At 40.3% G+C, this 19,585-nt stretch overlaps 2 protein-coding genes across 11 annotated transcripts; one reads left to right on the forward strand and one right to left on the reverse strand.

The window, feature by feature from the left end:
- Positions 1 to 1,392: 1,392 nt before the first annotated feature.
- Positions 1,393 to 15,568, forward strand: slc20a1b (solute carrier family 20 member 1b). Of its 2 annotated transcripts, none has more exons than XM_034095271.2 (11): positions 1,393 to 1,453; positions 2,747 to 3,445; positions 3,826 to 3,966; positions 5,745 to 5,830; positions 6,121 to 6,217; positions 10,206 to 10,325; positions 11,506 to 11,781; positions 12,311 to 12,908; positions 13,076 to 13,261; positions 13,380 to 13,464; positions 14,008 to 15,568. In XM_034095271.2, exons 2-11 carry the CDS (start codon positions 3,094 to 3,096, stop codon positions 14,161 to 14,163), a joined length of 2,097 nt encoding a protein of 698 aa, XP_033951162.1. In that variant the 5' UTR covers positions 1,393 to 1,453; positions 2,747 to 3,093; the 3' UTR covers positions 14,164 to 15,568. The 2 variants fall into 2 exon arrangements, with proteins under 2 accessions (XP_033951162.1, XP_033951161.1); XM_034095270.2 differs by lacking the exon at positions 1,393 to 1,453 and adding an exon at positions 1,460 to 1,732.
- A 143-nt stretch (positions 15,569 to 15,711) lies between these two features.
- On the reverse strand, positions 15,712 to 19,366 carry LOC117455739 (uncharacterized). Of its 9 annotated transcripts, none has more exons than XR_011644189.1 (13): positions 19,257 to 19,366; positions 19,086 to 19,139; positions 18,972 to 18,998; positions 18,350 to 18,400; positions 18,188 to 18,250; positions 18,090 to 18,110; positions 17,968 to 18,003; positions 17,833 to 17,868; positions 17,677 to 17,709; positions 17,554 to 17,593; positions 16,793 to 16,831; positions 16,663 to 16,698; positions 15,712 to 15,825 (listed from the first exon to the last, which is right to left on the reverse strand). XR_011644189.1 is itself a non-coding variant. In XM_034095272.2 (13 exons), exons 1-13 carry the CDS (start codon positions 19,309 to 19,311, stop codon positions 15,812 to 15,814), a joined length of 456 nt encoding a protein of 151 aa, XP_033951163.1. In that variant the 5' UTR covers positions 19,312 to 19,366; the 3' UTR covers positions 15,712 to 15,811. The 9 variants fall into 9 exon arrangements, 7 of the variants coding, with proteins under 7 accessions (XP_033951163.1, XP_071061087.1, XP_071061086.1 ...); XR_011644188.1 differs by having other exon boundaries at positions 17,833 to 17,871; XM_034095272.2 differs by having other exon boundaries at positions 17,554 to 17,568; positions 17,833 to 17,871; positions 18,188 to 18,223.
- Between the last annotated feature and the right edge of the window lie 219 nt (positions 19,367 to 19,585).

Genomic DNA, 19,585 nt, shown 5'->3' on the forward strand with positions numbered 1-19,585 from the left:
AGGACAAAATCAAAATAACAATTATATCTAAATACATGTTTCATTGTGTTATGTTTAGTGAGTTCTAACAGTTGAGGTTGTTTTGTCATGCAACAACGATTTTGGCTAAACTATAAGTCATCTAAACATGTTTTGCTGTGCTTATTGAGCAATTCTTCTTCCATTCAACATATTATGTCTCTCTTGAACACAATAAAAGAACATCACTAAAGAAAAAGTCTTTTGTTTGAGGGTGAATGTGTTATGATTTCCAGTCGAATGCACTTGAATGAATGACAAGTCCTCTGTAATGCAGTCAACATCCCCACCACCGGGTGTTTTCCTGCACTGTTTTGACGGGACATTGTTTGCCTCGGATGGAAAAGCAGTGGTTAGGGCTATGTGTTTTTTGTCTGCTACAAGGTTGAATTGTAAATGCAGGTCACATGAACATGTAGGTAATGGTTAAGGAGAGACACAGCAGACAGACAGAGATATGTTATATTATCTCATGATTGTATTTTTTGGGTTGTAGTTATGCATTAATGTGCAGGCAGCATTTAGTTTGAAGCAACCAACTTTGAATACTGTTGGGTATTTACCTTGTTAATGTAGTGCATTTTATAGGATCCGCATATGTTTAGTATATAATAACCTGATATGCAAAATAGCTATCTTTGAATGGGATATGTGCAGAACAGTAGCCTGCACACTTTACAAAGTACATAATGTTCCTCTCGCAAAAAGTGTAATACAGTTGTATAATAAAGCAAAATGAAAATAAAAAGTACAAGCAACTAAAAATTGTACTTAAGAGTATTATTCACATTAAATGTAAAGTAAAGTACTTGTCAAAAAGTGATATAACAAGACTTTTCTCTGATGTGTGATGCTTTTTTTTCTACTATATTCAAGAAAATATATACGTACATCAAATTTTAAATACACACAACACATCGGGGGTACACAGGTACACATACAGAGTAAAAATAATAATAAAAAAGTAAATAAAAAAATATAAAGAAAGCAATGTAAAGAAAATTATAATAATTTAAAAAAGGTAACATTCAAGTACAAATATTTATCAAATACTCATTTACTTTTGATTGCCTGCTTGATTTTAACCTTTTTAATAACAATAGCGCTTGCCGATTGCCGTAATGAAAATATGCAAAATGTGGTTTAGAGTCAGTCAATTTATTCTTGTGCATGTGAAAATAAACAAACGAGTTGTAAACAACATTTGATCAAATCCATCACAGTTAAAGCTTATACAAATATCCTCATCCTGAAGTGTTATCTTTCGTCCCATGTTACCTTTAAGAAAATACTCTGATGTGGGATCCTCTGACGAACATGCACTGGACTCGTGATGAGCCTAAAAAAAATAAAAGGGCCGGCTGACAGCTGGCCACGGGGCGGGGCCTCACGAGGGTGTATCCATTGCCAATAAAGAAGTCTGTTCCGCTCCCCGGTACGAACAAGTTCTACACGCGGCTGTGCGAGCTCATTCAATCATAGACGGTTCTGGATTTGGAGTTATCTCACATCGTATCGTAATTAGCTTTTTGACGTTGATTCTTTATTACCTTTTTATTTTTTTAGAGAAAGTCGTCTTTTCGAAGGGGGTCGTCTTCAAATCCGTTTATTTATCCGTTATCCCGCGCGCGCTACCGTAACGACTCTATCTGCGCTAATTAGCTTACTGGCTAACGAGCACTGTGCTCCGCAAGTCTGACAACTGCTACGTTTGGTAAGTTTTTCTAACTCAGACTTTCTATCGGAAGATATAATGTACAGTGTTGCGTATGTTTTTTCACTGAACTCCGGAAATAAGGCTATCACCGTTAAATGTAGGCTCAAAGCTAATGCTAACACCAGCTGGTCAGATACACCATTGTGTACTCACAGCTAACCAAGGAGTTTTTAGTATAAGCGAAGGGGGAGACGCGGCTACCGGGATTGTAGGTTTAACAGCTTGTTTTAGGATAGATTATAGTGTTTGCTTCCGTGTCAACATTGATGACTCGAACCTAGGTTAACGGGATGAAGGAAATGCAAACTATTTTATGTTGAGCTTTAAAAAAAGGTTACAACACACGCATATCAGCGAATGTCGTTGAGTCACATCCGGTTGCATCCCCTTTTTACAAAAGAAAATACATCAAACATTATTGAAACTGATACCTTATCCATTATAGTAGCCATAACTGCCTTTTACATTAATTTAAGATATCGTATATTCGAGCTGTTTGTCACGTGAAGCGGTATGAACAGATGCTCGTGTTCAGGGTTGTGTTCTGTGAATGAATGACGGCACGTGCACACGCAAACACTACTATCATGTCCCCTATTAACTAAGGCACTCATTACTTCGTAATGTCATCCACAGTCAGCAGTGCTAGAAATGAAACTTAATAGATCGTTATACAGGTGGTAAATCGGTTAAAATTGAGGACGTTGGGGTAATCTAAGCTCCGGTTTCTTCCTGCGACATTTACAAAAAATGGCTTCTCGTTAGGTTTCCAGGAAAGGCATCTAGTAGAAACCATCCTTCCGATTGTTAGCGTTTACTACTGTTGTTTCCACGTTTCTGACATGTTTTATCTTATCTAGAGGATGTTTAACCCGCTTGAAACTATCCCTATCTGTGCTCCGTTGTGTCAGTCTTGTTGTGTATGCTTCTTCATGACCCTCCACGTGAAGGTCGAATGAGAAATAACAGACTTTAAAGCAGCCGTTTTTTTTGTGTCTTTTGTCTTTTCAGAATGTACCCAAGCTCATCTACACTTGAAGTTGCACAATGGCAGTTTTAATCTGTGTGACATCTCAGCACAAAAGGAACAAGAACAGATCTAGTTTAATTACAGGATAGCAATACGCCCACACTACACCTCTGTTTACCTTAATCGTTTTCTGGTCAGTACCAGTTAAACACATTACAAGTTTGCACCCTGTTTTAAAACAGGCAAGCCTAAATAAGATATTTATTAACCATTTACCTCTGTTTTTATTTAAAACTAGCTGCTGTTTTTAAGTAGCAATATAAATAACTTCGACAGGCATTATTTCCCATTTAAAGATTGTGAAGCAATTTCTCTATAGTCGAAAATCATGGTTTCGACAACTGCCACTGCAATAATACTGGCGAGCACAGTGGGGCTAGCGACCCAGTCCACTTATCTGACAGAATACACATGGCTGCTGGTTGTGGGCTTCATCATTGCCTTCGTCTTAGCTTTTTCTGTGGGTGCCAATGACGTTGCCAACTCATTTGGCACAGCCGTTGGCTCTGGAGTGGTCACCTTGCGACAGGCATGCATTCTGGCCACTGTGTTTGAGACTGTGGGGTCTGTGCTCCTTGGGGCCAAAGTGAGTGAAACCATCCGCAAGGGTATCATCGATGTGGGCATGTACAACGGCACTGAGCAGGAATTGATGGCTGGATCCATCAGCGCCATGTTCGGTGAGTACCTGCAGCATATCTTGTGTGTAGTTAAACCTACGGTCATTGAACCCTGTGAATAGATCTGTGTGGAATATAAGGCTGTGCGCCATTTGGTTATCACAACTGGAGCGTGTCAAACCCACATCTGGAAATGTGGATCAAACTAATTGTTCGTTGTTTGCAAAATGTCTGAATAAAGTTGTCAACAAATTATTTATATGAATTGGCTTACTGCAAATATTTTTGAATGTTTTACCAAAACACATTCATATTGTGTTTTGCCATATCCACCTATTGCATTTATGTTTATCTTTTTAACTGATTTCTAAAGTTGACTAAAAGCTGATTATGTGTTGGTTTGTCAGCCTAATATGATCAATGATTGTTTTCTCTTTTAGGTTCTGCTGTGTGGCAGCTGGCTGCATCCTTCCTTAAACTCCCCATCTCTGGAACACACTGCATTGTTGGTGCTACTATCGGCTTCTCACTTGTTGCCAGAGGCTCGCAGGGAGTCAGATGGCTTGAACTTCTCCGTATCGGTAAGTCAAACACTCTTATCCGCTCACTTAATTTCCCCCAGTGATTAATTGATATACGTCATAGAATATATTAGGGGTGTAACGGTTCACAAACATTTCGGTTTGGTACGTACCTCGGTTTTTTGGTCACTGTTCGGTTCGGTACGTTTTCGGTACAGCAGAATTTTTTTTCACAAAACAAAACATATATATATTTTTATTATTATTAAACTGTGAATAATGTATTCACTCAAATAAATACAAAATAAAATAAACATAAAGGTGCAGCATTTCAATGAACTGAAATAATCTGTATTTGAACTTTACTGTACTAGTAGCCTACTCACAAAACAAACTATTAGTTTTGGGTTTTTAATTATTATTAAACTGTGAATATTCACTCAAATAAATAAAAAATATAATAACATTAAGGTGCAGCATTTCGATTAACTGAAATAATCTGTATTTGAACTGTACTGTACTAGTACCTAAGCAGCCAGTTTGACATTAGGACTTGCTTGTCATTGTATTTTCATGTTTTTTTTTTAAAGAAAGATGAACTTGTCCACATTGCTTGCCGAAAGGGCAGATCAGCAGGCACTAACAATGTCTCCTGCTGTGGAGAACACCCTCTCGCTAGGGACAGAGGTAGCAGATACAGCCAGGTAGCGCTTTGCTAACATGGCAACATAAGGATATTTGGCGTTTGTAATAGCTTTGGATCGGTCTGAACTTTTTGCGAGTGGTGGAGGCTTAAATGCTAGCGGGAGTTGGGTTTGCACTTCAGTCTTTTTTATTTTGGTACCGGTGATATTCACGTTCGGGTGATGCCTTTTCAAGAGTGTACAAGTTTGATGTATTGCCAGCCGCGTAACCAATGTTAGTTGAACAATGCAGACAAACAGCATTGGTTCGGTCCACCTGTCTTTGTCCGTCTTCCTTGTACGTAACTGCGAAACCAATATGTTCCCAAACCGGAGACTTCAATGATGCTGGAGGATTTTCGAACTCAACTTTATCTGCGTTCGCCATTAATTTTCGACAGTTCCTCAAATTACTGACTACATTTGAACGCATTCCTCTGACCAGCTCTCATAGTATGCCCTCTCATCGCGTTGAACCCAATGTGAGCAAATTACTCTCAATGCTGCGACGCAGCACCTGAGATTACTTCCAAAAAGTTGTTCTCAATTTTTTCCGTTTAACGTTATATTTGTTCGGCACACTCGTGTACCGAACCGTAGGGCCCGTACCGAATAATTTTGGTACGTGTACCGTTACACCCCTAGAATATATTGATGTTATGGCCTGGTGTGACTAGTAATTGCAATTATAACATATCAGCCAATGTTTTATCTGATGGCCTTCAATACTTGGGTAATCAAAGAATTAGACATTTGGGAAGGATTGCACATTTTAAAGCTGAAATCACCACTTGTACAATATGTAATGTTGCGATTTTGCTGTCTAGGTTTTAAATGTTTGATGCTCAATGCTTGTTAAAGAATGAGCCAATTGAGAATATGAGTCAGCAAGCTTTACAGGAATATACAGTAGCAGCTCTAATTTCACAAGTTGTTTCTCACATTTGTTGCATTAGATGATAGATTGCATCGCAATGTTCCTCTATTGAAAGCCCAAACCTGATGAAAAAGAGTCTTCCCGACAAAACTGAATCCGTTTCCCGACAAGAAAAATGTTTTCTCTTTTTTTTAAGTATATGTATATGTTTTTATTTATTTGACAGAATTGTCAAACTGTTGCATTTCCCCTAATTGCAATTCATTCTTGCATCGCAGTTGCTTCCTGGTTCCTGAGTCCTCTCTTGTCCGGAATAATGTCAGCCGTTCTTTTCTACTTTGTGCGAATGTTCATCTTACACAAGGTACGCTTGCTTTTTTTTTTTTCAAGTTGTAGATAGTATTTGTTTCTGATTTAGAGGATATTCTTCCTGAGAGATGTTTTTGGGTCAGTTTCAACTCCCCCCTCCCAAAAAGAAAAAGAGGAAATGTTTGTTGCATGGTAAGAATCAAGCTACTGTTCTCTGAAGCAGTTTCTTATCTACATCATGACAGCGAGATTCATATTACTGTAACCTGACGGCAAGGTCTGGCAATTCTGTTAATGCGAGTGGAATGAGTTTTTCTGACTTGGTGCTTTGTTTTGTCCCTGTAGAAAGACCCTGTGCCTAACGGATTGAGAGCCCTGCCTGTGTTTTACGCTGTGACTATGGGAATCAACGTTTTCTCCATCATGTACACTGGAGCTCCGAGTGAGTATCATTGTTTCAGTCATTTTGCTCTGCATGCCTGCCCACAGCCACAGCTTAAAATAAACTGCTCCCTCAAACAGCCGGATGCCCACAGCTATTTCAGACTGAACCAGACTGTTTACCATTTTCACAGAAGCTGTGTTTATTTTAACATGTTTTTTGGGGCTTTTCTTGCCTGTGGTTCTATGTGGGTCATAGCTGGAATGAAGTTTTAGAGCGGAGCACAACAGGGAGATGGAAATAAGATTTCACTTTACTGTTGACGTCACTGTCTGCCCTTCATGAAGGAGGAACAGAGAAGTAAAGAGGGTGTTTTTAAATGGCTATTGTTTTATTACTGCTCACAACTTGTATAGTAATTCATTAAATGTTGGCATTTCGTTTTCCAGAATCTCGTCATTAAACGAGCAACTTTCGCTCCTTGTGTTTTCTTCTCTCTACAGGGCCTAACAGTTCAAGATGTTAGCTGGCCTGGGCCATTAAATGGCGGCTACAGGCCAGAGTTTGACCAGAAATTGTGCACTGATGTGTGCATGCACATCAGCGGCACGCTCACAGAGAGGAGATGCAGTTCCAGCTTAGCCCATAACCCTGCTTAGCCAGGCACATTCTGTACAGTTGTGTGAAGTCCCTCACACCTCAAAGCACTGTACATGAGGACCTGTACCTGGGTACCTCACATGAAAAAGAAAAAGGTGCGAGACTGCATTTCAGACACCTTAGCAATTCTCATTGTTAAAGCCTCAAGACTACAGTTGAGCCGGTTTAACATTAACCATCGATTCCTGCATGATGAATTACAGCTAATTACGTATCCATCCATTTAATTATATATTTTTTAACTGTCGTGTGTTTATCATCCAAACCAGACTTGAGTTGCTAAGCTTGAGCCCAGTTCTGGATAGTATACTTCCCTGGCTCACATGCCAACGACAGCTCAATATTGCTGGTATATGAACTCTAATGCAGCAGTGATATCTTCTCCCAGCTCAATACAGTATGTTTGCTTCCCTGATCTAGATCTTATCACAGTGGTGCGAATGGACACCAGGCATCCCACAGCACATTCTATACTCAATATATACACCAGTGCCAGAGACCTCAAGTCAGCATGTGCATGCAATTTTGGCCAGCAAAGAATTTGATGGTCAGCTGTTGCTCTGTTACAGACAAAGCTTACGGCCCGTCTACACTACAGGCATCAAAAAATCTTGAAGCTGGGCGTGGCGATTTCTCGCGACCAACAACCAATCAGGAATCTCCCGCCCGCCCCCGGCATACAAAGCAATAGCAATGTTAAAACGAAGTAAACTGGATATAAACTCCCCCAAACAGGCGAAAACCTACCAGTTTCACCCACTGTCTCTGCCACCTCCCTCCATGCCTGGTTCCTCCGGTTTGTATCCCGGTAAATAGTTCTGGTCGTAAAGAACCGGGTGATTTGCTACCGTAATTTCTCGTTTGGAATATGAGGAAATGAACTCTGGCTCTCCCAGCTTGCACGCGGTTTGATTGGCTAGCGCTTGTACTGGCGGGATTTGCATAAACGGGATTTGATTGGCTGATGCCATCATCGGGAGCATAAAAAGTTGAACATTGCTCAACAATGCAGTTCGGCGAAGATTCAAAATCTTCTACGTCACCCCATTCAAATGAATGGGCGAAGCGTTGAAAGCATTTTTCGATGCCTGTAGTGTAGACGGGGCGTTAGTGTAACTTGGGCTTTTAACACCTTCAATCACTTCAGTGCTGTCACTCATTTCAATGAAAATCTAACACATAAACAGATTAACGATAATGGTCCTACTCCACATTACTACACCACACACATTTTCCACATGCTTGTCACCTGGATAGAGAGAAAAGGTGGCTTTCTAAGTTGCTATAGAATCACTTCCATCTACTGACAATCTGGGCGAGATACTCGAAAAAGACATTCCAAAATATAAGAACGAGTAACAACAAGGAAGGAAATCTTAAAGGCTACTGTAGGTATTTTTCAGAGCTTTTGACAAAGAATCTCAGATGCAGTTCCCCATCAGCTAAGTTGTCCCTGAATTCTGTCCATGTTGCTGGCCTATTTCATGCCGTTCTAAACACCATTTATTTTGCGTACCATTGTATGTTTCAAAGTGCTCTGTGTCATGGAGACAGTACATTTTGACCCCACCTACACAAGCCTCAATGTGTTAAGCTAGGAACACATTTTCTGCCTGGGTTACCCTCTGAAAAACAAACACCCGGTAGTGTTGGTCACTCAGGGGACGCCAAACAATCAGCAACATGAGATGATGCACACCTTTTGAATTCCAGACTTATTTTGACCTGATCCATTGTCCTCAAACAAAGTCTTAGTCTTCAGAGACTGTCATTGATAGAAACGTATTGTCTAGCTGGTCTTATAGATCCCTCCAGAGCAAAGACTTAATACAGCTGTAACCGTATCCTAATACTGTTGCTAAGTTCTATTTGGGGCTCTAGACAGAAGTGAGAAGATGTAACTAAAGTTTACTTGCCAAGTGAGTCAGAAACTGCCACTTTACATCTTTGTAATTTTGGTTTGCTGCTTGATTCACATATGGTAGTGGAAAAAACAACAAAACATGTTGTTGTGTAATGCAGGCCACGGGATACAGAGGTTTATGGGAGGGGTTTGGACGCAGCCGTGGTTAAAGTACATTTCCTGTCCCATCTCATTCATCCCACTGCATGGCTGTGGTGTCGACTCACCCCTTTGTGTGGGAGGGTTTATCACAAGGCTAGACCTAGGCTAGCCTTTAAATCCGCTCTTTTATATATATTGTTAGAACAAACAAGTCACTGTGACAAAGAGTGTTCATCTGAATTGTGTATGTAGTATGTCATGTGGAAGTTTTTTTTTTTTTACTTTTTCTTTTGAGTTTTCCTAAGTGGTGACAAATCCCACCTGTTACTGGGTGTCCCACTACATGTGAGCTCAGTGAAAGACGAGAGCTGCTGTTACAGAGCCTCCTTCCGGTTTTTTCCTCTCCAATCCTGACGGGAGTGAGCTTCCATTGCGTAACTAAATAAACATCAGTAAGGGGCTCTGCAGTCTCGTGCTGCAGCGTGACTCAGTGCAGAGAGTGGACCCAAAGGAACACAGAGACACTTATCACTTAGCCTTGGCGCTTGTTTACTCCTGTTTATCATAAACTCGGAGAGAATGTGTTTTTGTGGTTCTTATATGCATGGCCAAGGTCACCTCACTGGTGGTGGTATTGTTGGGATTTTCAGCAGACCTTTGTTTTTGTTCTCTCAGAGCTGCACTCCCTACTTGCATCTTCTCTGTATGACACAGATGAATGCTTCCCTGGGGACATTTAAACTGTTGCTTTTTACCAGCACGTGCTGCATTATATCCAGCTCTTCTGCACCAGCTTTGCTGCAGTCTTGGCAGGAGCGTGTCCTTATTGCTACAGCAAACTCAGAGGTCCAGTAAAGGACTCTCCCTTCTTTTACTCCTTTTTAATAATGTTGCCTTTTTAAGGAACTTCTTTTCCATGTGCAGTGTTGGTGGGGCATTTTGGGGTCATGGGGACATTTGTGTCTTTCACCTTTTTTAGTGTTGCATAATTATTTAAAGCAGGGAGTACACATGCTTTCCATATTTAACTAGGACGTGGCACAATGACGCAATTCAGGCGTGCTTGTAAAAACTAGAGCTAAAGGTTGACACTTGGTCAGATGTCATTGATGTTATGCTATATCACTGTAATTCTAATTGATCGTTGATTGATTCGGGCATCCTTGTTTTTAAATAAGAATATTTTCATGCTAACATGACTTCATGATACTTACTAAAAATACCACCAACATGTCTTTATAAAATGGCTCAGTTTGCTGTTTAGCCTATTTGTGTGTTGTCCTAGAAAGGCAGCACCCGCTGCCCTGTTTTTTAAAACTGCCTTTCTCTGTTCTCCTTCTTGTGTCTGTCTGATTCTGTCCCTGGCACCTGGCGATCCTTCAGTGTTGGGATTTGACAAGATCCCTTGGTGGGGCATCCTGCTCATCTCCTTGGGCTTCGCTTTGCTGACGGCCCTTGTGGTCTGGTTTATTGTCTGCCCACGCCTCAAGAAGAAGATTGAACGTAAGTCACATTTATGTTTTTGATGTTTTGGTACCTGATGATTCAGTTTTTCAAATTCTTGTCATTTTCTGCTGACCACAAAAAATATGGTTTTCCTAACCATCATTGGACAAGCAAGGGATATAAGATGGCACTTGCAACCTCAAACTATTCACACTGCGTTCTCGTATTCATCTGGTAAATGGTGCTCAGGAACGTCGCTCTAATAGAAATCAGAGGAAAATATTGTCATTAGCTTTTGTTCCATAAACCGGGATTAAAGGCAAAACCCCCATAAGCCATCTGCACGCACACACCCATTGTGTGGTTTCAGCGTTGAAGGGTAATGCCATCCATTTCAACCTTTATGAATGTATGCAGTCCTCTTGTGTCTTAACAATACAGTGCTTTGTATTCAGTGGTCCCTTCATAACAAGTCTTTAAGTCAATGTGAACTGCATTAACAATGTAAGGGCAAATAACAGAATAACTTTCTGACAAACTAGGGTTTAGCACCAATGTTTTAGTTTTCAAAACACTTTTTTAACATTCAAAACTTGATTTATAAAAAAAAAAAAAACTAGGGTTATGGTTCTCTACTAAAGTATTACATTGTCAGAGACTGATCTCTAAATATTTGTATGCAATACTTGCCTGTCTCTTAATGTCTCTTAGTATCAGATAAATGTCTAATTCTAAAACAAGTCTAAATCAACATCCACCCTGCAGCCCGGCTGCCTAATCTGGTCATAGTGATCGACTAATTGGCCTTTAGCTCCTTGACTAAAATAGGCCTAACAGTTCGGTTGACATGGCCTTTGCCGTGCACGTGGGTGGAAGTCAGAGGGTAACTGAGTGCTTCACGTCAGCTTTGACCAGTTTGGATGATGCAATGTTGCCACCTAGTCAGAAAACTGAGAAATATCAAATACAAATATTATCTCTAGTATCTGTTTAAAACAACACATAATTGTTATGTGAGCCACTGGCTGTGTTGACTCTTGTCTTTCATAAGCTGAGCAGTAGTGTAAATATGTTCCTAGTAATGTCATAATCCATTTATCTGATCCTGTGAGGTTAGGTTGCATTTAAAATATTTTTTTCTTGACTCGTTAGTTATGCAACATGGACCGTGCTGGTATATCTAGTGTACACTGAATATGTTTCAAGCAACAGCTCACTATTACCCCTCCCCTACTAGGAGATCTCAAGTCTTCCAGCCCCTCTGAGAGCCCCCTGATGGAGAAGAGGGAGCCGAAGGAGGCCACATGTCCGATCCTGAAACAGACTGCCACGGACACGACTACCACTCCACCTGTCGATCAAAGCGCATCTGCTCAGCCCCAGGCCGCCTCTGAGGACCGCAGGGTGGCGTTTGACTTTGGAGATTCAGACGATGTTGACAATAATAAGGAACGCAGGGTGGCGTTTGACATTGGAGACTCTGATGACAATGACTGCAGCAATGAAAATGATGGTACGTGTGCCAAGAAGCATCATAGTTAAACACTTAGGATTTAATTAAATAAGTAACCTCATGGTTTGTGGTGGTAATGTATGTTTTCTGTTACATTAATACAATTATGAAAGGCCTTACACATAGGCCTATCACAATAACTATTTTTGTTTTGATATATTATAACAGTAATAATCAGGACAAATGATAATTCTATTATAATTTTATACTACCGATAAAATGATGGAATTGTAATGTAAGGACAACCTTGGAATATTTGTTTTATTAAAAACGTTCAAATATTGAACCACATTACCCAAACAATGAATGTCATGAGCTTGTGGGAACTTCCAAAGACTCATAAAGGGAAAACCCTGCTGGGCATTCTGGCCTCATGTTGAGGTGAATGTATACTTAATGGGCAACATTGAGTTTAGCTTTAAGAGAACGGTCAATTCTATATCGTATGATAAAATAATGTGTTTTTTCCCCCACAGTCCTAGACAAATGCTATTAAAGACTTACAAATGTTTTCTCCCCCTTTCTGCAGACAAACAGGTTCAGTGTAACGGTCAGGCCAACAACCAGCACAGCAATGGCGCCGCAAATTCAGCTAACCAGTTCAACAACAGGCCGGCACAGATCCCCAGTAACGGGTACAGCCAGTACCACACGGTGCACAAAGACTCAGGCCTCTACAAGGACCTGCTGCACAAACTCCACCTGGCCAAGGTCGGGGACTGCATGGGCGAGGGGGGGGACCGACCCATCCGCCGTAACAACAGCTACACCTCCTACACCATGGCCATCATCGGCATGCACGGAGACTTCAAGCACAGAGAGGGAGAATATCGTGCCTACGAGGATGGCGACAAGGTCACGGCATTAGGAGGGCAGGAGAAGAAGCGCGTGCGAATGGACAGTTACACCAGCTACTGCAATGCTGTGGCAGAGCACACCACTCCCGAAGCCCTGGGAGAGGGGGACGTGACACTGGAAATGGCGAAGGAGGACGCAGGCAGCAGCCAAAGCTCTCTGGAAGACGATGGCCTTGAGGCGGACAAGCCAGAAGTCTCAACTCTCTTCCAGTTCCTCCAGATTCTTACCGCCTGCTTCGGATCCTTTGCCCACGGGGGAAACGACGTTAGGTATGCAGATTCCTTCATGAAGGTCACTTGTTAACAGTCATGTAGCTGAAAAAAGATACTTTTGTATTTCTGGTATGTTGAAGTGGACATTTTTACTGGTCACGGTTCATCTCAAAAGTCAAAAATAATTATCCCCTGTTGAAATCATTCTATTGTTTCCTCTGCAGTAATGCCATTGGACCGCTGGTAGCTCTGTGGAGTGTTTACAAAAGCAGCAATGTGTATTCAAATGAACCTACACCAATTTGGCTGCTGCTGTACGGCGGCGTGGGCATCTGCGCCGGACTCTGGGTGTGGGGCCGCAGAGTGATCCAGACTATGGGCAAGGACCTTACACCCATCACCCCCTCAAGGTATTCACAGAGCTGTTTTTCCTTGAGTCATTAAACCACATCCTCCTCAGACATTAGTATAATTTAGCTCGCACACAACCCGCCGGAGAGATTTAAGTGTTTTTTTATTTCCCTGCAGTGGTTTCAGCATCGAACTGGCCTCAGCCTTGACCGTGGTGGTAGCTTCCAACATTGGCCTGCCTGTTTCCACCACCCACTGCAAGGTAAGCAGCTCACACGCTGTGGTCTGGGAACGAGAGACAGGGGGAGGAGCCTAATTCAGAGGGAGGGAGGCCACACTTAGCAGGAACCCAGTTTGTGGAGCAACTTTCTCATAACTTTGTAGTTCACAATTCAGGTTTGCAGACTAGTGATGGGACAAAATACGATTTTTATTTTTATCCTCAGTTTAAAAAAAAAAAAAAAATGCTGTCTTGATCTCTGTCCTGGCTGAGAAGTGACCAATAGAGCCTGCTTTAAAATATTCATTTTAATCTTTTGTTTATGAAGCAGTACTTTGTTATTTTTATGATTTGTTATGAACTTGTTTTTAAAAGGACTTATTTATTTATTATTTTGCCATTTTTAAAAGAGTTTTAAGCACATTTTAAAGAATGTTGGGACAATATTGTGAATTGCAATCATCTGGCCAGGATCATTTACATTTTTCAATATAGTTGCATACAGATAATTAAGTATGACCAGTTTTATTTATAATGAGTTAAATGAAGATGATGGGATTTGTCTGACCTCTGCTGTGTTTCTAGGTGGGCTCTGTGGTTGCGGTAGGATGGCTGCGCTCGAAAAAGGCCGTCGACTGGCGTCTGTTCAGAAACATCTTCATGGCGTGGTTTGTGACGGTGCCCATCTCTGGTCTGATCAGCGCCGCCATCATGGCCATCTTCATCTATGGCATCCTCTGAGCACTCGGCTGCCCCCCGAGCAGGGGAGGAGGAAGAAACCGCTCCGGCGCACCGAGAGGAGGAGGCGAGATGGAAGGCCAAAATATATCGCTTACCTCAAGCCAACAACTTTGGAAGAATGAAGGAAAACAAATGTTTGAAATGACTTGAGATTTGGGCCCTGGTTCTTGACTGCATCATTTTCAAACTAGAATTTGCTGTTTGTTCCATTTGGGCCACATTACTTCCAGCGGGAAGATTACATTTCTTTGTTCTGACTTGCTTTTTCATCTCATCGATCTGTAACGAGTTAATCTGAAAGCTTCAACTTTTTGTGTTTCTAATACTCATTCTTCCATTTATTTTTTTTACTTTGCAATTATGTATATACAACTATTTTTATTTTTGTTTTACACGTTTAGAAAGTAATGAATAATTGAAATGCAGTATAAGCCTTTTGCTGATGTAGCTCTCCAGTCATAACACATGCTGAAAGTAACGTAGATGCAAAAGTATTTTTAGGTGAAAAACAAGTTAATTTGAGTATGTGTGCGTTTCCCCTATTTCAAGTAATTATTACTATTAATGTTTTGCATCTGGCTTTCTTGTATCCCCTAAACTGTGGGACCTTAACTCCCCCCCCTAGTGTTATACAACAATATTTACTTTAAACTGTAAAGTTTACTCTGAGAGGTTAGTGACAGTGTTTTCCGCCATATGTAGAAATGTGATGACGTTTGCAGTGTTTTATGGCACACTTATCTGAATAATGAACTCTCACTGGATGACCGCCTAAAAGACAGCCGCCTCTGGCATGAAATGGCAAAGGCCTTATCATTAGTCTTAATGGGTTATCAATCCAGTTCTTTATCAGAACTTCTTGAGGCTCTATGTTCTTCATCAGCGCAGGAACAACGGCCTGAATATTATTTACTTGAATTTGAGAAGTAAAACAGCAGAATGTCATTGAACGTCTACTCTCAAACAAGACCTTAAGTCTCCTGTTGAAACTTGAATGCATCATCTTTAGGTGTCCTACGGCGTAGTTATTTTCAGTTCACATTGTAACTCCTACTTCCCAGTATGTTGGCTCTTCTGTGGAGTTTGCACCTGCTAACCAGTTATTCTAGCTTTCATCTGAATTTCCTGGCCTTCTGAATGTGAATAAGGTTATTAACGAGGACACACAGGAACCCTAAAGCTGGATGTTAACTGATCTGGTATCTTGTACAACGAAGGCTGACATACGCTGCATGCCATCAGTATGTGGTCATTTGGCTGCGGTACTAAATGCATATCAGATCTATAGATGCTGTAGTTGCCTTAATTGTTTTGATTTTCCCTTTAGGTACCAAAGAAAAGTTTTGTTTTTTTAATGCACATACACTTGTGGACGACAAAAAAACAAATAAAAATGGGAAAATGATACTGTTGAACTTGCTTTTTTTGTACTACTTTTGAACTAAATATTGTTATTCTCACACAAATAAAAAGGTAAAGGTCCCAAAAGGCAGTTCTGAAATACTGAACAGAAGTATTTAGTCACATTGAAATAAAAGAGGACGGAAGTTGTACAGAGGTGGAATAATTCCCTTTTTTATTGGCAGTAGGCTCGGTGCGGCGCGGGCACCGGGTGATGAGCGAGCGTCTGGATCCTCGTGCTGCTCTCTCACTCCAGGACATCTGTGAGGCAGGGACAGAGAGGATTCCTTTACGCTAGCTTTACATTGCAAACACTACAACTCAGTAGTTTTCCAGGGCTCCCAGAGCAGTTACACGAATGGCCTCTAGGTGTGGTACACATGAATGATGACTGCATCAGTGAGTCATTATACTGCTGTACAGAACAAAGCAAGGCTTATTCTATCCAGGAAAAGGTTATGCTGGTACATAAAGCTATTCTCTTTAAGCCAGGTTCATGGAGGTGTGTCTTTCCGAATCATCAGAAAGGCGACCTTTAACACTGCATCATTTTTAAACAATCTTTTTAGGACAGGGACAATGCATCCTTGTCTCAAAAATAGAGTGAAAACCAAGCACAATAACCACCAGGGGACATCTCAGAATGCCCTGGATTCTTGTCCTAGATGTAATCACATACAAGGAGAACTGTATTCAAATAAACAACCCCAGCATCTTATTTTTGTAGGCCACTCTGCGGTGACTGGAATATCTAGAAAATTCATTGTTTTTTTTACATTAAACTGGAACACATAAGTAGTTTTAACAAGCTCTCCAGTTAAACATTTGTAATTGCTTTTGAGTCTGTGTTTACTAGTCCTCAGCCTATACAGGTCTGTAAACAAGCTGAGACTGGCTCTGACTGGTTTCGTTTTTACACATTCTCTTTATTGCATAACCTCCAATTTAACTTTCATTGTGTTGCTTAAACAGTTGACCACATCTTGCCTCAGCAGGTACGAGTCAGCCTCGGGGAAGGTGACGCACATTCTCCAGATAATACCAGTTAACAGATAAGGATACATTTCGGATGTTAGTGTAACATTTACAAGTTTCAACCTTGTTCTTTCTTGGTGGAATCCTGACTGGCTTCATCTGCAGAGGAGAAATGAGAAAATGGAGAGTTACAGCAAGGGGTAATAGAGTGGGGAATTTATCATTCAGTCAGTGAGGCCATTTTACTTCTTACCCAAAATGCTCTTAGTCTCTGGCACTACCTCATGATGCTCTGTGAAGACATTAAAATGTACTTTGAGTTCAAAATATTGGGATAGTAAAATGCATTTTAAGATTCATTTGGCCAAACTTTCTCTTGTGGTTTTATCTCGGAAGGGGGCACATAAAAAATAATAATCCGGCATTGTAAAACAAATTATAGGATATGACGGTGTTTTTGTTCTGATTTGGGCATGTTTTGTATTGAATGTTTAATTTAGTTTGATTGGGGTAGGTTTTGTTAACATGGGGTAGAAAGTTGGAATATTTATGTATAATGTTAGCTTGTATTAAATATAAAAGAAGGTGTGCAGGCACTTGATACGTTTTGAGTTTGTCTTAATTCTTTTTGACATAAGATTCAATTGATTTGTTTGTATATTGTAAACAGAGGTGGGAAGTTACTAAGTAGATGTACTCAAGTAATGTGCTTAAGTACAATTTTGAGGTACTTGTACTTTACTTGAGTATTTAAATGTTTAGCTACTTTGTACTTCTCCTGCACTACAATTCAGAGGGAAATCATGTACTTTTACTTCACTACATTAATGTTATATCATTACTGTTACTTACTAATTATAAATAGATGTAACAACTATAACATTTCAATATCTGATTTGAATGAAACATGAGTTACTATGAAACAACACCGTAGCTGATTACACACAGTGTGTATTGTAATGTTTGTTTGACTGATAACTGTTGGTTGTAGTATTTTAGATTAACATTACGTACCCCTCCTCTGTCTCCCTGTCAAAAATAACAAAGACACAATCTGTCATTGACAAAAGCTAGAATTAGAGTTTGAATGTGTGACTGAAATAAACTAAGGAAAAAAACCTAATGTCACAATCTCACCATCTGCTTCCTCAGAGGACTCAGACTGGGACTCTGTGTGGAGAGGAATCAGACACAAGGTTATGATATTTTACATGTAAGTGAACTTTAGCGCCTGCAGAGCTTCTCCAAACTGTCCTTTATCACCATCTACAGGCTAAAACAAACCTCCCTCACCTTCATGAGCTGCTACGTCAGAGTTCCCACCTCCCTCTGCTGGGGGAGTATTTCACAGTTAGGTAATGTTGCATGTAAGGTACATAAAGGTCACATAATATCTTTTACATATCATTAGGAGGTTTTTTTACACACCTGTTTTGGCATCTACAGTTCCAACAGGCTCCTCCACTGTTGGAAACATTTCAAATAGTGTTAAAACAGGATCCATATGTGTTCAGATTTGATCATTCATTCAACATCCAAGTTTAACTTACCAGATTCATCTGTAACAGCCTCTGTGTAGAAAATATTGAAATTCTTTATTACACAAATCAGCTTCTGTTTTTATTTAATGAGTAGCAGTTCCTCTTACCAAGGTAGCGGGCTTCCTCATTCTGTTCCTCGGTAACTGGACAGGAAATGGTAAAGAAAATAACTGTTTTCACAAATAACAAAATGGATGAGAGGTATATTTGCTTTTGAAGTCAGCTAATTTTTGGCTATGTTCATTGCCCTGGACTTTGGTCAAACGTACCATTCATCTGAGCAGCCTCGTCCTTTTGAGTGGCCTCAAACTTCATCTGATCTGAGGAGACAGAGTGATCAAATGATAAATAAAACAAGCGAAAAAAGCCTATGGGCAGTTTGTGTAACCAATAATTAAATGTAGTGTTATGGTTCAAACATAAATAACATTGGAAGTGTGTGTTAGGCCTCTCTTGCAATCCATTTGTGCACAAAAACGATATTGCAAAGGTAATATTTAAAATGTGAGTTCACAAAATAAATCTAACTTTTTCAAAAGTAAGGATTTTAGAAACATTTCTAACATTCACATTGCATATAAGTATTATTGATATTCAACTTGTAATGGGTTCATAGATTACAAATACTTGATGCACCTTGTACTTTATGTAGTACAGACATTTGATTGTCATACTTGTCCTAAATCTCAGAGGACTAATGTTTTGTTTTGTTTTAATATAAAGAAAAAAAAAGTAGTCCAATTTGCCTAAACACTCGCTATTGTATAACACAAATTCTCTCTCTGAGAACACCAGGGAAGGTGGGTTAATAAACATACTTGCAAATACAATACACAAAACACATTAAACATTAGTTTCATAGTCAGCTGGTTCTCAATTGGACCACAGTACCTATTTTCTGCAGTTCACCTAGCCCATCTGGATGAAAAGACAACACATTGGGATCAGCTTTGAGTCATAAATATATCACTATAACCTGTTTTTTATTGACAATGATATCTTTACCCTTGGGATCAACTACTTCCTCTTTCTCTGCAGATTCCAGAGATGCTGAGAGAGCTAGGAATCATCACAAGTATTTCAGTCAGGCTTCTAATAAATACAAAACTGAACATCTTCTGGCATAAATAAGCAGACATGTGTTTTCGTATTAGTAGGTAAACATATTCTTCTTACCAGAGTGAAAGGCAGACACAGCGAGGAAAACACACAGTGGCACTAGAAACCTCATCTTGGCTGTTGCTCGGGGTAGTGGAAGATGTTGGGTTGTCGTCACTTCACAGCCTCTTATATCTTCAGTCACATCACATGTTTGTTCTTTATGGACAGGCGGCTCTGGTACCATTGTCCCTCCCTACCTGAGAGCACAGCTGGGCGGCACATCAGCACACAGACACATCCTTATTCAGGCCTTCAATGCCCCCCTTTGTTGGCTCTTCTGTCACGCGGGCCTTTATTTGGGGTGTCACTGTGTCTGCAAAGGAGAAAAAAAGAGAGTCCTCGCA

The sequence above is a fragment of the Pseudochaenichthys georgianus genome, chromosome 12, assembly GCF_902827115.2.
Source record: "Pseudochaenichthys georgianus chromosome 12, fPseGeo1.2, whole genome shotgun sequence".
Lineage (NCBI taxonomy): Eukaryota > Metazoa > Chordata > Actinopteri > Perciformes > Channichthyidae > Pseudochaenichthys > Pseudochaenichthys georgianus.

Excerpts from the sequence above, each read along its gene's own strand:
- slc20a1b (XM_034095271.2), top strand. The coding sequence starts at position 3,094 with ATGGTTTCGACAACTGCCACTGCAATAATACTGGCGAGCACAGTGGGG. Across the intron at positions 3,967-5,744 it reads GCTTGAACTTCTCCGTATCG|TTGCTTCCTGGTTCCTGAGT; the intron begins GTAAGTCAAACA and ends CTTGCATCGCAG. Across the intron at positions 12,909-13,075 it reads CACGGGGGAAACGACGTTAG|TAATGCCATTGGACCGCTGG; the intron begins GTATGCAGATTC and ends TTTCCTCTGCAG.
- LOC117455739 (XM_071204985.1), bottom strand. The coding sequence starts at position 19,311 with ATGAGGTTTCTAGTGCCACTGTGTGTTTTCCTCGCTGTGTCTGCCTTT. Across the intron at positions 19,140-19,256 it reads TGTGTCTGCCTTTCACTCTG|CTCTCTCAGCATCTCTGGAA; the intron begins GTAAGAAGAATA and ends GATGATTCCTAG. Across the intron at positions 18,999-19,085 it reads GGAAGTAGTTGATCCCAAGG|ATGGGCTAGGTGAACTGCAG; the intron begins GTAAAGATATCA and ends CTTTTCATCCAG.